At 42.1% G+C, this 16,426-nt stretch overlaps 1 protein-coding gene across 8 annotated transcripts; it reads right to left on the bottom strand.

The window, feature by feature from the left end:
* abcd4 (ATP-binding cassette, sub-family D (ALD), member 4) lies at positions 1-13,307 on the bottom strand. Of its 8 annotated transcripts, none has more exons than XM_042301056.1 (20): positions 12,905-13,306; positions 12,654-12,694; positions 12,112-12,230; positions 11,144-11,271; positions 10,505-10,644; positions 10,217-10,333; positions 8,678-8,803; positions 8,450-8,500; positions 8,257-8,351; positions 7,923-8,044; positions 6,633-6,724; positions 6,442-6,531; positions 5,643-5,788; positions 2,817-2,965; positions 2,439-2,475; positions 2,238-2,287; positions 1,746-1,798; positions 1,501-1,577; positions 1,033-1,148; positions 1-566 (listed from the first exon to the last, which is right to left on the bottom strand). In XM_042301056.1, the coding sequence occupies exons 1-20, from the start codon at positions 13,004-13,006 to the stop codon at positions 498-500; spliced, it is 1,920 nt and encodes a 639-aa protein (XP_042156990.1). In that variant the 5' UTR covers positions 13,007-13,306; the 3' UTR covers positions 1-497. The 8 variants fall into 8 exon arrangements, 7 of the variants coding, with proteins under 7 accessions (XP_042156990.1, XP_042156989.1, XP_042156991.1 ...); XM_042301055.1 differs by having other exon boundaries at positions 2-566; positions 12,112-12,233; positions 12,905-13,305; XM_042301057.1 differs by having other exon boundaries at positions 2-566; positions 12,112-12,233; positions 12,654-13,305.
* Between the last annotated feature and the right edge of the window lie 3,119 nt (positions 13,308-16,426).

Here is a 16,426-nt window from a genome sequence, read left to right as displayed (position 1 = left end):
TTTCAGCTTTTCATTTTTTATTAATTAGTAAAAAAAAATATTAAAAAAAATGCACTTTGACATGATGGGGTATTGTGTGTAAGCCAGTGACATAGAAAATCTACATATAATCCATGTTAAATTCAGGCTGTAAACAACAAAATGTGGACAAAGTCAAGGGGTGTGAATACTTTCTGAAGGCATTGTATATTTACAAATGTGACGTGACTAAAATATGACTAAAATGATAAGGCATTTAGTTGACTAAAATGGACCAATCTTTGCCATTTTGACAAAAACTAGACTAATTTATTATTCAAATGACAAAAATGTGACCAAAATTTTATTATATTTTAGTCAAAATGACTAAGACTAAATGTAAAAGAGTGCCAAAATTAACACTGGTTTTGGTTAATAAGTGATTGTCAGTTACATTGTGGTTGTGTTAAGGTTGGGTTGTGGTCATTTACATTTTGGTTGTGTTAAGGTTTGGTTGTGACCAGTCATTGTTTCAAGCATCACTCCTGTTTAAGCTTGGTCAGCTCCCAGCGTCCCTCTCCACAAAGTTTCAATGAGACGTCATGGTACTGGAGGGGGAACAGTCAGAAGGGTCTTCATAACACATTCATAACCCTTCATAACACATTCATAACCCTTCATAACACATTCATAACCCTTCATAACAAATACCACATAACACATTCATAACAAATACCACATTCATAACCCTTCATAACCCTTCATAACAAATACCACATTCATAACCCTTCATAACACAAATACCACATTCATAACACATTCATAAACCTTCATACCACATTCATAACCCTTCATAACAGAACACATTCATATCCCTTCATAACTCATACCACATTCATATCCCTTCATAACACAATCATAACCCTTCATAACTCATTCATAACACATAAATACCACATTCATATCCCTTCATGACACAAATTCTTAACCCTTCATAACATATTCATAACACATACATAAGCACTTCATAACACATTAACAAGCACTACATAATACTTATGTCAACTTGTGTACCTTCTCCAGGCTTCTGCGGTGTCCCAGGCTGACCAGGGTCATTCCCAGCTGCTTACAGCCTCGGTACATCTGCCCCTCTGCGTCCTCTGTCAGGGCACTGGTCGCCTCGTCCAACACTGGCACACACACACACACACACACACACACACACACACACACACACACACACACACACACACACACACACACACACACACACACACACACACACACACAGCCACACACACACACACACACACACACACACACACACACGGAGTTAGCACTAGCCTCAGTCAACACTGACAAAAAAAAAAAAAAAAAAAGTTAAATTTCCTGTTTATTCACTGATTTTTGTATTTGATGTCTTGAATCAACCAAAAGTTGAAATAGAGTTGATCTCCACCGTAGTTCTAATGTAGTCATTACACACTTAGATACATTGTATCATATGGTCAGCATCGATGGTAACGTGGGTCGGCAACAGACCTGCGTATTTAGGCTGCAGGTAGAAGAGTCGGGCAAAGCAAAGCCTCTGCATCTCCCCTGGAGACAGAACATCATACCTGCAGAGAGAGAGAGAGAGAGACAGAGAGAGAGAGAGAGAGAGAGAGAGACTTTTAGAGTCTTTTATCTTTGTCAAATGGTTCCCATCATTTTGGACGTGGCTGTATAGATGTACTGTAGTAACTACGGGTACCAGAAAGTCAAGACCACATTTGTTTGTTCCTTACCAGTTCCAGTCTACAGGCTCATCCAGTCCTCCTGTCCTCTTCAGGAGACTAGACTAGAACATCAGAGAGGGGTCATATCCTTAGAATAGCGTAAATTTAGGAAAAATATACAGAGTAAAACTGTAAGTGGGGAGGCAGGGTAGCCTAGAGGTTAGAGCGTTGGACTAGTTAACAGGAAGGTTGCAAGTTCAAACCCCAGAGCTGACAAGGTACAAATCTGTCGTTCTGCCCCTGAACAAGGCAGTTAACTCACTGTTCCTAGGCTGTCATTGTAAATAAGAATTTGTTCTTAACTGACTTGCCCTAGTTAAATAAAGGTAAAACAAAAAATTCTGCTTAAAGTCCAAGTTTTCAATGTTGCACTCCTGGACATGTTATGTAGAGACGTTTACCAGTTAGACTACCATGTTATTTTTATTGACTTTTCTGCTCTATTGCAGACCAGTATTTCTACTCTGCTCATAATAAAAAAGTATGTTAATATAAACGTACCACTCCAGCTAGTTCCAGGTACTGTATGATTCTCTCATCGTCCACTGACCCTGTGAAAAGACAACCGTCATGGCTTTAACAGTTAAGTTATTATTATTTTTTTTTTTGGGGGGGGGTATATGGATTACTATTGCCTCCTCGTGACACTTTCTCTTAATGTCAAAATGTGTCCCTGAGAAGGCCATTTTTACAAGACCATACCTGATACAGGGTAGATCTCCTTCAGAGGGTAGATCACCTGTTGAAGAGAGAAAAAAAAACGAGTTAGTTAAATTTTGTTACACTAGTGCGATCTTCCTCAACTGGTGAGTAGGGTTGTGAGCAAAGTAGGAATGAACAAAACAAACAAATTCATGTTTTCGAGCTGTTCTCTGAGCGTTCCGTCGGGTTTCTGGGTAATATAGTAATTACCTGTTCTCTGAGTGTTCAGTCTGTCAGGTAGGGCTTCTGGGTAATATAGTAATTACCTGTTCTCTGAGCGTTCCGTCAGTCAGGTAGGGCTTCTGGGTAATATAGTAATTACCTGTTCTCTGAGCGTTCCGTCAGTCAGGTAGGGTCTCTGGGTAATATAGTAATTACCTGTTCTCTGAGTGTTCCGTCTGTCAGGTAGGGTTTCTGAGGCAGAAAGAGGATTCCCCTGGGACCGAAACACGTCGTCATCTGGACATAGCCGCTGTCGGCCTCCCACAGGCGGTTCAGGACCCTCAGTAGGGAGGTCTTCCCAGTGCCTGTGTTTCGGGATGAGCCATAGACTTAGTTAGACTCTTCTTTGTATCTGTCCTGTTATGTAATCTGTGAGAACATGGGCAGCAGCATTGCGGCCATCTCCACACACTCGTAAAACTGACTATCCTACCGATCCTCGACTTCGGCGATGTCATTTACAAAATACCCCTACCTGTATATTATACGAGTCTACTCCTACCTGTATATTATACGAGTCTACTCCTACCTGTATATTATACGAGTCTACTCCTACCTGTATATTATACCAGCCTACCCCTACCTGTATAATATACCAGTCTACCCCTACCTGTATATTATACGAGTCTACTCCTACCTGTATATTATACCAGCCTACCCTACCTGTATATTATACCAGTCTACCCTACCTGTATATTATAATATACCAGTCTACCCCTACCTGTATATTATACCAGTCTACCCCTACCTGTATGTTATAATATACCAGTCTACCCCTACCTGTATGTTATAATATACCAGTCTACCCCTACCTGTATATTATACCAGTCTACCCCTACCTGTATATTATAATATACCAGTCTACCCCTACCTGTATATTATACCAGTCTACCCCTACCTGTATATTATACCAGTCTACCCCTACCTGTATAATATACCAGTCTACCCCTACCTGTATATTATACCAGTCTACCCCTACCTGTATATTATAATATACCAGCCTACCCTACCTGTATATTATACCAGTCTACCCCTACCTGTATATTATACCAGTCTACCCTACCTGTATATTATACCAGTCTACCCCTACCTGTATATTATAATATACCAGTCTACCCCTACCTGTATATTATACCAGTCTACCCCTACCTGTATATTATACCAGTCTACTCCTACCTGTATATTATAATATACCAGTCTATCCCTACCTGTATATTATACCTGTCTACCACTACCTGTATATTATATCAGTCTACTCCTACCTGTATATTATACCAGTCTACTCCTACCTGTATATTATACCAGTCTACTCCTACCTGTATATTATACCAGTCTACCCCTACCTGTATATTATAATATACCAGTCTACCCCTACCTGTATATTATACCAGTCTACTCCTACCTGTATATTATAATATACCAGTCTACCCCTACCTGTATATTATAATATACCAGTCTACCCCTACCTGTATATTATATTATACCAGTCTACCCCTACCTGTATATTATAATATACCAGTCTACCCCTACCTGTATATTATAATATACCAGTCTACCCCTACCTGTATATTATAATATACCAGTCTACTCCTACCTGTATATTATACCAGCCTACCCTACCTGTATATTATAATATACCAGTCTATCCCTACCTGTATATTATACCTGTCTACCACTACCTGTATATTATATCAGTCTACTCCTACCTGTATATTATACCAGTCTACTCCTACCTGTATATTATACCAGTCTACTCCTACCTGTATATTATAATATACCAGTCTATCCCTACCTGTATATTATAATATACCTGTCTACCTACCTGTATATTATACCTGTATATAATACCTGTCTACCCCTACCTGTATATTATAATATACCAGTCTATCCATACCTGCTGTATATTATAATATACCCGTCTACCCCTACCTGTATATTATACCAGTCTACCCCTACCTGTATATTATTATATACCAGTCTACCCCTACCTGTATATTATAATATACCAGTCTACTCCTACCTGTATATTATACCAGTCTACCCTACCTGTATATTATAATATACCAGTCTATCCCTACCTGTATATTATACCTGTCTACCACTACCTGTATATTATATCAGTCTACTCCTACCTGTATATTATACCAGTCTACTCCTACCTGTATATTATACCAGTCTACTCCTACCTGTATATTATACCAGTCTACTCCTACCTGTATATTATAATATACCAGTCTATCCCTACCTGTATATTATACCTGTCTACCACTACCTGTATATTATATCAGTCTACTCCTACCTGTATATTATACCAGTCTACTCCTACCTGTATATTATACCAGTCTACTCCTACCTGTATATTATACCCATCTACCCCTACCTGTATATTATACCTGTATATTATACCTGTCTACCCCTACCTGTATATTATAATATACCAGTCTATCCATACCTGCTGTATATTATAATATACCCGTCCCACCCTACCTGTATATTATACCCGTCTACCCCTACCTGTATATTATACCGTCTACCCCTACCTGTATATTATACCCGTCTACCCCTACCTGTATATTATACCCGTCTACCCCTACCTGTATATTATACCAGTCTACCCCTACCTGTATATTATACCCATCTACCCCTACCTGTATATTATACCTGTATATTATACCCGTCTACCCTACCTGTATATTATACCTGTCCCACCCTACCTGTATATTATACCTGTCCCACCCTACCTGTATATTATACCTGTCTACTTACCTGTATATTATACCTGTCTACCTACCTGTATATTATACCTGTCTACCTACCTGTATATTATACCTGTCTACCTACCTGTATGTTATACCCGTCTACCCCTACCTGTATATTATAATATACCTGTCTACCTACCTGTATATTATACCTGTCTACCCCTACCTGTATATTATAATATACCTGTCTATCCCTACCTGTATATTATACCTGTCTACCTACCTGTGTTTCCCACCACCAGCAGATTGGAGCCCTGGCTGATCTTGATACTCAGCTCTTCAACCAGCAGCTGCTCAGAGAAGGGACTCTTGTAGGACACACAGTCCAGGATGAAGGCTGTATCTACTGGACCACTGTGGACCTTGTCACTGGATGGAGAGGGGAGGGGAGGTGAAGAGGAGGAGCAGTTAGCCTAGTGGTTAGCAGGTAGCCTAGTGGTTAGCAGGTAGCCTAGTGGTTAGCAGGTAGCCTAGTGGTTAGCAGGTAGCCTAGTGGTTAGCAGGTAGCCTAGTGGTTAGCAGGTAGCCTAGCGGTTAGCAGGTAGCCTAGCAGGTAGCGGTTAGTGGTGGTTAAGAGCATTGTGAGCATTAAGAGCATTGTGCCAGTAACCAAAAGGTCGATGTGCCCTTGAGCAAGGCACCCCAACCCTAATTGCCCCTGTATGTCATTCTGGATAAGAGCATCTGCAAAATAACTAACATGTAAAAATGCCAAACATAGGAGAGGGGAGAAAATCTTTTGCTATGTTCCTTTCAGCGTTCTCCGCTTTGTGATTGCACTCGTAGTCCTACCTTTAAAACTCATTCCTGTGCTCTGAGTACTCTGGAGCATGGAAGCCTGCCTAACGGAACATACTGCAGCCTGTTAGAGTACTCTGGAGCATGGAAGCCTAACGGAACATACTGCAGCCTGTTAGAGTACTCTGGAGCATGGAAGCCTGCTTAACGGAACATACTGCAGCCTGTTAGAGTACTCTGGAGCATGGAAGCCTGCTTAACGGAACATACTGCTGTTGTTTTACCTGTCAAAGTCGTAGGAATCTCCTGATGCAGGGTCGTAGTCACAACGTGTCCTCAAGATATCATCCATTACTTCCCTCAGCTCTCCTATCCTGCCCACAACACACACAGCATGACAATAAGCTTCTGGGTGTTACTACACACACACACACACACACACACAGACACGGTTGATCAGTATGCGTAATGTTACCTGTGGGTGTATCCAGCCACATCTGACAGAGTGGTGGACAGGTCTATTAGCTGACTGAAGCAGCTTATCAAGTAGATACATACAAAGGCATTCTGAGAGAGAGAAAGAGAGAGAGGGGTGAGAGAGAGGTGAGAGAGAGCAGATAGGTGAGAGAGAGAGAGAGAAGATAGAGGTGAGAGAGAGAGCAGATAAAGGTGAGAGAGAGAGCGAGAGAGAGAGCAGAGAGAGAGAAGAGAGAGCAGAGAGGTGAGAGAGAGCAGAGAGAGAGAGAAAGAGAGAGGTGAGAGAGAGAAGAGAGAGCAGAGAGAGGTGAGAGAGCAGAGAGAGAGAGCAGAGAGAGAGAGAGAGAGAGAGCAGAGAGAGAAGAGAGAGAGAGAGCAGAGAGAGATTTGTGACTGTGTGTGGTCAGGCACTGCAAGGCAGAATAAGAGAAAGTATTGACGGTCCCCTAGTTCAGGATCTCTATGAACCTGTAAACCTGCTGTTCTCTTCCTCTCCAAGACAGGACATTACATACAGTGACTTAGAGACAACCTTTTTAATGTATAGCATATGGTATATACTGCCACCCAGAGGATAGAGGCGGTAATGACAGTAATGAGGGCATGGAAGACAACAAGTAAACTGTGGAGAGAGAGGGGGAAAAACAATGGCCTACCTTACTGATGAGGACACTGTCTCCTGGACTACTGTACCTTACTGATGAGGACACTGTCCCCTGGACTACTGTACCTTACTGATGAGGACACTGAGCTCCACCTGGACTACTGTACCTTACTGATGAGGACACTGAGCTCCACCTGGACTACTGTACCTTACTGATGAGGACACTGAGCTCCACCTGAACTACTGTACCTTACTGATGAGGACACTGAGCTCCACCTGAACTACTGTACCTTACTGATGAGGACACTGTCCCCTGAACTACTGTACCTTACTGATGAGGGCACTGAGCTCCACCTGGACTACTGTACCTTACTGATGAGGACACTGTCCCCTGAACTACTGTACCTTACTGATGAGGGCACTGAGCTCCACCTGGACTACTGTACCTTACTGATGAGGACACTGTCCCCTGGACTACTGTACCTTACTGATGAGGACACTGAGCTCCACCTGAACTACTGTACCTTACTGATGAGGACACTGAGCTCCACCTGGACTACTGTACCTTACTGATGAGGACACTGTCCCCTGGACTACTGTACCTTACTGATGAGGACACTGAGCTCCACCTGGACTACTGTACCTTACTGATGAGGACACTGAGCTCCACCTGGACTACTGTACCTTACTGATGAGGGCACTGAGCTCCCCTGGACTGAGGTTGTTATAAACACCCGAAAAGATGGGGATGGAGATAATGATGTAGCTGAGGATACCACCCAGGTAGTCAAAGGTGTTCACTCCAACTGAGAGAGGAGAGGACAGCAGAGGAGAGGAGGAGAGAATAGGGTGGAGGAGGAGGAGAAAAGAGAGGAGAGGAGTTTAGATCCTACCATTTGCACTAGGACAATTCTAGAGGTCTCGATTTCAGATGAACGGAGAATTATTATTATTATTTTTTTTTAAGACAATCAATCAGACGTACGTGTGTGTGTGGTGTGTGTGTGTGTGTCCTTACTGTACAGCCAGAGTTCTTTGTTCATCAGACTCTTCTGGCAGCGCAGCAGCGTCTGCAGTCTCCTGTCTGTCCTCATGTGTTCCACTTTGCCAGCTCTGTATTCAGGTTAAACAGCACAGACCACTACGTCTTAATGCATAGACTCAAGACAGACAAATCATATCACGGTCCAACCCCCATGGGGCTGACTGACCTGTAGAAAGCGGCAGACTCTGCGTTGGACCGGATTTGCATGTGCTTGAACCTGGAAGTAAAAACCCAAAGTCACTTCATTGGTCACCTCACTTAAAAAAAATGTTCACGTGAAAGTACAGCCTATCATGTCCCATATCCTACTTATCTATAATATTACCAGGTAACACAATTGGCAGGATGTTTGCTAACTACATTCAAACAAAGGGTGTACATATCATTCCTGTACCTGAAGTCTCCCTCCAGTTTCTCCTGTTCAAACAGAGTTGACACAATTGGCCCCATGAGGATTTTATTGGTGATAGTCCCCACTATGAAGTAGCCAAAGATACTAACAGGACCGATCCAGCCAGTGCTACAGGGATGGAGGGGGGGATAAGGGTGAAGAGATGAAGAGGGGGATCAGGGTGAAGAGATGGAGATCAGGGAGAAGAGATGGAGATCAGGGAGAAGAGATGGAGAGGGGGATACGAGGGGGAGGAGATGGAGGGGGAGATAAGGGAGAAGAGATGGAGAGGGGGATACGAGGGGGAGGAGATGGAGAGAGGGATCAGGGAGAAGAGATGGAGAGGGGGATCAGGGAGAAGAGATGGAGGGGGATCAGGGAGAAGAGATGGAGGGGGGGGATAAGGGTGAAGAGATGGAGAGGGGGATACGAGGGGGAGGAGATGGAGGGGGAGATAAGGGAGAAGAGATGGAGAGGGGGATACGAGGGGGAGGAGATGGAGAGAGGGATCAGGGAGAAGAGATGGAGAGGGGATCAGGGAGAAGAGATGGAGGGGGGATAAGGGTGAAGAGATGGAGAGGGGGATAAGGGGGAAGGAGATGGAGAGGGAGTGAAGGGAGAAGAGATGGAGAGGGGGATAAGAGGGGGAGGAGATGGAGAGATGGAGGGGGATAAGAGGGGGAGGAGATGGAGAGGGGGATAAGGGAGAAGAGATGGAGAGGGGGGATAAGAAGGGGAGGAGACATGAGTGAGGGATAGAAAAATGCAAACATCTCTTTTTTTTAGTCAGCTGTTGCTTTCCATGCTAACCACATATCAATGGTAGTCCTATTCCATGTCATGTCCATGCAAATGTCTTCAATCAGACTGAGGCGCTTATACTCACCTATGAGGTACTGCCATATAGGGTGTAAAACGCATTCAGACCAGTAGTAATATTGGTAGGTGGAGTAGACCAGGGTACTAACCTGTAGTAATATTGGTAGGTGTAGTAGACCAGGGTACTAACCTGTAGTAATATTGGTAGGTGGAGTAGACCAGGGTACTAACCTGTAGTAATATTGGTAGGTGTAGAAGACCAGGGTACTAACCTGTAGTAATATTGGTAGGTGGAGTAGACCAGGGTACTAACCTGTAGTAATATTGGTAGGTGGAGTAGACCAGGGTACTAACCTGTAGTAATATTGGTAGGTGGAGTAGACCAGGGTACTAACCTGTAGTAACATTGGTAGGTGTAGAAGACCAGGGTACTAAGCTGTAGAAACATTGGTAGGTGTAGAAGACCAGGGTACTAACCTGTAGTAATATTGGTAGGTGTAGTAGACCAGGGTACTAACCTGTAGTAATATTGGTAGGTGGAGTAGACCAGGGTACTAACCTGTACTAATATTGGTAGGTGTAGTAGACCAGGGTACTAACCTGTAGTAACATTGGTAGGTGTAGTAGACCAGGGTACTAACCTGTAGTAATATTGGTAGGTGTAGTAGACCAGGGTACTAACCTGTAGAAACATTGGTAGGTGTAGTAGACCAGGGTACTAACCTGTAGAAACATTGGTAGGTGTAGTAGACCAAGGTGAATGGAGAGATGATCAATCTGCTGACCATGGTGCTCATCTGTTTACATAACCTCTCTGTGTCCTGACTGATTCGCTGGTCTCTGGAAACACACACATATTTAAATCACACAGACACACGGACACACACTTCAAATCTGTAAATTGTCAAATGAGTGAGAGAGGAGAGGTTGAGGCTATGTCAGTGTGTGTGTGTGTGTGTGTGTGTGTGTATGTGTGTGTGTGTGTGTGTATGTGTGTGTGTGCACGCGTACGGGTTATCAATGTCCTCTCTGAGCACGTTGAGTGTGTAGTAAACATTCCCCTGGAAGTAAGCTCTGTGGAGACTCTCTGTTAAAGACTTCCTCCAACTCACAGACATCAGACTGCAGATATACTGGTCCACACTCTTCAACTAGGGGAGAGAGAGAGAGAAAAATATATTTAACCTGTATTCAAATTGGTTGGGTGAATTTCAAGACAATAAGTCAAAATCTTCACATTCAGAAAATAGCTGATTTTGTAACTTATGAGGTTCAGTCCAGCTGAGTTAACACAATTTCTCCCTCGATACCCAATCCCTGAATGACAACTATACCTAGATTACGCAATGACGAGTGCACTTTCGGGTCGGGTCCTATAATAAAAAACAGTCACACAGCAGTCAGTGAAGTGTATTTGCTGACATTGTAGTCAGTCCCTTTCAGCATGGACCCCAGCTAACAATTCTAAGGTGTTAGAACGTTTTTGTAATGTTCTCCTGATGTGCGAGGGTCCAGTGTTTCGTTAGTTAGGGGAAAATTCTATGCATGTTAAGTGAAAATCTCCAGAGAACCTATTGAGCATGTTTTGGCGTTAGGAGTTTGGAGAACAATTCCCTCAATGTCAAACAAAACAAAACCTGAACTACTCACTGTGGAGTTGAGCAGTATAAGCAGGAAGGCCAACCCTGCGAGGTTCTTGAACGCACCATAGTCCTTGTCAGACAGGGCCTCATAGAACTGACTGGGGATGACTCCCACTTGGTAAATGATCATCTGTTCTGAGGAGAGGGAAGACGAGTCGGCAAACTGTTAGTGTTGCCTCAAATGGCAACCTATTCCCTTCATAGTGCACTACTTTTGATGAGAGCCAATGGGGACCGTAGGTGTCATGGTCAAAAGCAATGCACTATAAAGGGAATTTGGGATGCACACTTAGACGCGCGGCTTGTAAAACAAAAGAAACAAATGCAGCTTATCTCTTGAAGAGATAAGGCTTTAGTTAGTCCCATAACTTTACACAACAACAACAAAAAAAAGCTCAGGTTTTCCAGAAATATTTGGTATCTTCTGATTCCAGGAATATTCCAACTAGGATTTTTTTATTTTTGTTTTTTTAAACGGGGGAATTTTATTTTGAAAGTTCTGAAGATTTTGCAACCCTAGCTTGCAGCCTTGCAATGTGCCTGTGTGATTGATTCATAGATTTTTTTATTTATTTTTAAGTTACGTAGTGAACAATACAATAATCAATAGTCTTACAAACATAACCCTTTCCTCTAATCTGATATCAAGAGCACTAAAAGCTCCTGACAGCCATCAGTCAATACAGAGAAGTTGACCTAAATATCTGACTGAGATGTCTTTCAGTTCACCCCAATACGTCTCCATTTATCTAGTAGGCAGACAACTACAAGAATGTGCCCTATCGTCACTTCTCTTGCCAACCCCACATTTATTGATCTCTCCAACATTTGTTTGATCACTGATCACTTTATTGGAGTACTCGGTTTACCTCAACCCCCCATATGAATAAGGCACAGTCTTATTTTATAAGTTAAGACGGAGCCTATCTTTCCTATTTATTTGTGAACATAAAGTGACCCGGAAGCTGACCATACCTGTGAGTGTGACTCCCACCAACGTCCCCAACATCAGTACGTTCTGACTGGACCATGATGGGAAGAGAACCCTCTGGATGCTGCAGAACCTCTGGACAAACCTCCAGTCTAGTTTGGGCCTTCTGGGTCACACACACACACACACACACACACACATACACACACACACACATATTATTTGTGGGTCCTGTCATACTAGCTACTAGCACCATACCAGCTACCCATCTCAAAACACCTTGACTGGGAAAACTGGCAGCTAATAGTAGGCTATTGCGTTAGCTAGCTGAACATGAACATTTCTGCTCATGACAAGGCATGACCACAGGTCCAGCCGTAATAGATTAGTTATGTACATTATGGAGCATGCTATTGAAATATATATCAATATTCTATTGTCAATGTCGATGCACTGAAATAGTCCATTTAAGCAAAAGAGAAAAAACATCAAGCCAACACAAACCCACCCACCAGCACCCTGCGGATGCATTAGGACCAATTAATCACCTGTCATGAAGCTGAGCTAATGATTAAAAAACACTTACCTTTTCATCCCTTTGCCACTCGCCCTTGCAAGTGGTGGCATCTGCACAGTATTATCCAAAGAAAATCAGTGGGCTATTTTCTGACTTGTATAAACTAACTGGAGATATCAGTGGAGTGATTTCACAACTAGTCCCTGTGATAGTCACAGTAAGACCACGACAAAAGGTTTAAAAAATATATATATATGTATATATAATAACCAGGAAGCAAGCTGCTAAAAATGTCACTGTGAAGTTGGTTTATAACTGACCCAAGATAAGCCACAGCCTCTCGTTTCCGATGGTAGAAATCGAATCATAGTGGGCGGGGCCAAGTACCGGGATAGCGAGATCCTATTGGTGAGTTCGAGCATTTCTTAGCATATTTCCGTTAGGGAACGCCTACTATGTGAAAGGCACGTGTGCAATAACGCAATTCGCCCTTTCACACCTTGTAAACAACGCAGTTTAAAAAAAAAACTTTGGCAAAGGGTAATGTCTACAAAAACTTAGTCCACTCTGTTCGTAAAATATTCTAGTTTTTATAACAGAAAATTGTATTGAGATCAAGTGTTTCATCGATGAGAAAATTAGCAAAATATCGGATAAAACCCATCTCGCTCTATCTTCTCCCACTAACGGCCGCCGGGCTTCCTCACATGATCGAATTTGTGACGTTTGGAAATGCCAACCGGATGCTTCAGATTTATACATCCGGTAAACATCTGACTCATTGTTCTATATGTGACTTTACTTTACGGCCGTCAAAAACAAATGAACCATTATTGTTTGTCTTGGTTGTCACCCGATGTGCTAGTTCACTAGCTACAGTAGCTAGACTTGTGGGCAAAGATCTTCTTCAGAGTGTGGAAGTCTTACTTTGTTTACATTTAGGGGAAAACGGTAGAAGAAGAATGCATGAGATTCAACTGTTCTAAAATGCACGCTTCCATCTAGTGGACAACTTGAATCAACACAATTTGTTCTTTGGTGACTGTGGTAATGTGTATAATACTGTATAGTATGATCATATATTTGAAGAGATTCATCTTATTATTTGTAAAAAATAAAATAAAACAACTTTTATAATATTTTTTAAGAAGAAAAACAAAAAGAGATATGTATTGTCCTATGCATATAGGCCTACCACTGTTGTAATTCCAGAATAGCGCACTGGAGACACCATGCTCTCTACCCCATAACACGGTGCCTGACCAGTAACACGCTCCCCAAGGTAAGCACGAGGAGTTGGCTCAGGTCTCCGACCTGACTCATGCAATCTTCTCGTGTGCCCCCCAAAAAAAAAAAAGAATCTTGGGGCTGCCTCTCGGGCTTCCGTACCGGCCGTGTACCCTCATATCGACGCTGTTCCTCCTTACGGGTCTCGTTTCCATCCCCCCCTAAACTGCAGGGCCAAAGGGGTTCATAACAGGTGCGACTACAATCTCGCTCTGTGAGAACCTAGCCCAAACAACACTTACTCAACCACATGACTCCCACCAACGTCCCCAACATCAGTACGTTCTGACTGGACCATGATGGGAAGCGAACCCTCTGGATGCTGCAGAACCTCTGGACAAACCTCCAGTCTAGTTTGGGCCTTCTGGGTCACACACACACACACACAGTAAACCTGTGTGACCAGTAAAATAAACATATACCATATCAATGAGGAGAAGCTTTTAATTTCAAACGTTGTTCCATTTTATTGACATTTTATAATTCAAATCACTTCATGAATTGAGGGTCTTCAATTCTAATTGACCTCAACCCTGATACACACACATATTAGGATGAAACATTTCTTAGCCTAATCGGTGTCTGGGAAACAACACAATCACATTGGTCTTTTGATGCTGTCAAAGATTAGGCTATTAGCTACGAGACAATACCTTTGAGACTAATTGAATACTGGTAGGCAAACATTTCTCCATTTATGAATACCTGACAAATAAATCTTACCCGCTCACTCCTTTCACACCCCTCAAAGGCAATGGTGGCATTTTCAGAAAATTACTTACATTGTTTTTAAACTTTAAAAAAATAAAAATAAAAAAATGTATTTTTTTAAATCACTTGTAGTTGATCAAATGTGCTCTTTGGAAGATGGACTTGGCAGAAGAGAAGATAATATGTAGCACTCCATCCGTGCACCTTTCCAGACAGAGCCGTCAACCCTAGAGATGTGGTATGGCCTGTTCTTGCCTGGAATATCTGGTTTTCCTTTAAATGTGAATATGGTGTAACGAGGAAATACCTTGTACACAGTATTTAGCCAGAGAGCAGCGTACTGTATTCAGGTGACAGAAGCAGAAGGCCTCACCCTGTTTCACTGTCACGATATCGTTTGTGATTAAACTCCTGTAAAAAAATAAATAAATAATAGCTTATATAAAATGTCTGTGTATAGGCCCTAATGTACAATATGTCTCCCCTTCCATTAAAAAAATGTTTAAAAAAACTTCTGCTATGGCCACATTAATTTGAATATTCTAAACACAGGCTTGGCTGTTTGGATGTAATGTGGAGCCACCAGAGCTTACTGCGTTTATACATTTCCCCCACTACCAATAAACTGTCTTCAAATGGTTTTCAAACATTTGTTATTTAATCGACTTGTATTGTGTCAGAAATGTATATCGTAATAGTGTTGCATAAGGTTAAGAGGAATTAAGAAAGAAAAAAAACATAATATGAAATTGTGACAATTCGGATAGGCGAACCCTCATTGAGCACAGTCTAGTTTCGATTGACATTTGGTTGAGTTGTCAACTAATGTGAATTCAACAAAAAATGTCACCGTATCATTGGATTTAGGTCAAAGAAAATGTGTGGGAAAAAATACTGAATTCCCTTATGTTGAAGACTTCTTTTTCTTCTTTCAAATAAAATTATATTTTCCACATTGATTCAGCATCATCACATTGATTCAACATCATCACATTGATTCAACATCATCACATTGATTCAACATCATCACATTGATTCAACATCATCACATTGATTCAACATCATCACATTGATTCAACATCATCACATTGATTCAGCATCATCACATTGAGCTAGGATCTGGTCTGCCTTATGAATGGACAGGGGGCAGCTTATCAAGGATCTGGTCTGCCTAATGAATGGATTGGATGGATTGGGGGGGGGCTGATCCTACTCTAGGAGGCTTCATAGACACATGTCCTGGAATAGACTTCAAGCCTAGCCTGTAATTTTATTTAACTAGGCAAGTCAGTTAAGAACAAATTCTTATTTACAATGATGGCTTACCGGGGAACAGTGGGGTTAACTGCCTTGTTCAGGGGCAGAACGACAGATTTTTACCTTGTCAGCTCCGGGATTCGATCCAGCAACATTTCGGTAACTAGCCCAACGCTCTAACCACTAGACTACCTGCCGATCACATTAATATGCTTATTCATGTAAAAACCAACAGCAGAATTATAACGCTGGTTTGTCCTGCTTTACCAAATGATACAGTGTACAATACACTGTATAACTCATTATTTGATCAGACATCAAGTACGTCCCAAAATGGTATCCCTGTATAGTGCACTACATATGACCAGAACCCTATGAGCTCTGGTTGAAAGTAGTGCTCTATAAAGGGAACAGGGGGCTATTTGGGATGCCTCCATAGTCTTCTCCATGTTTTTTTTTTGTATCCTTTGCATAATGACCGACAAAAAAACAAAGAAGTGCCTGTTGGCTTGTGCACTGACCAGAGTTTTGCAAGGGAAATGTGACCCTCCGGCTTGGCATGCAAACTCACCGCTACGTTTAGATGT

Source organism: Oncorhynchus tshawytscha, linkage group LG18 (assembly GCF_018296145.1).
Source record: "Oncorhynchus tshawytscha isolate Ot180627B linkage group LG18, Otsh_v2.0, whole genome shotgun sequence".
Classification (NCBI taxonomy): Eukaryota; Metazoa; Chordata; class Actinopteri; order Salmoniformes; family Salmonidae; genus Oncorhynchus; species Oncorhynchus tshawytscha.
Note: the sequence above shows the minus strand (reverse complement) of the source record. Positions and strands in the feature narration are given on the sequence as shown.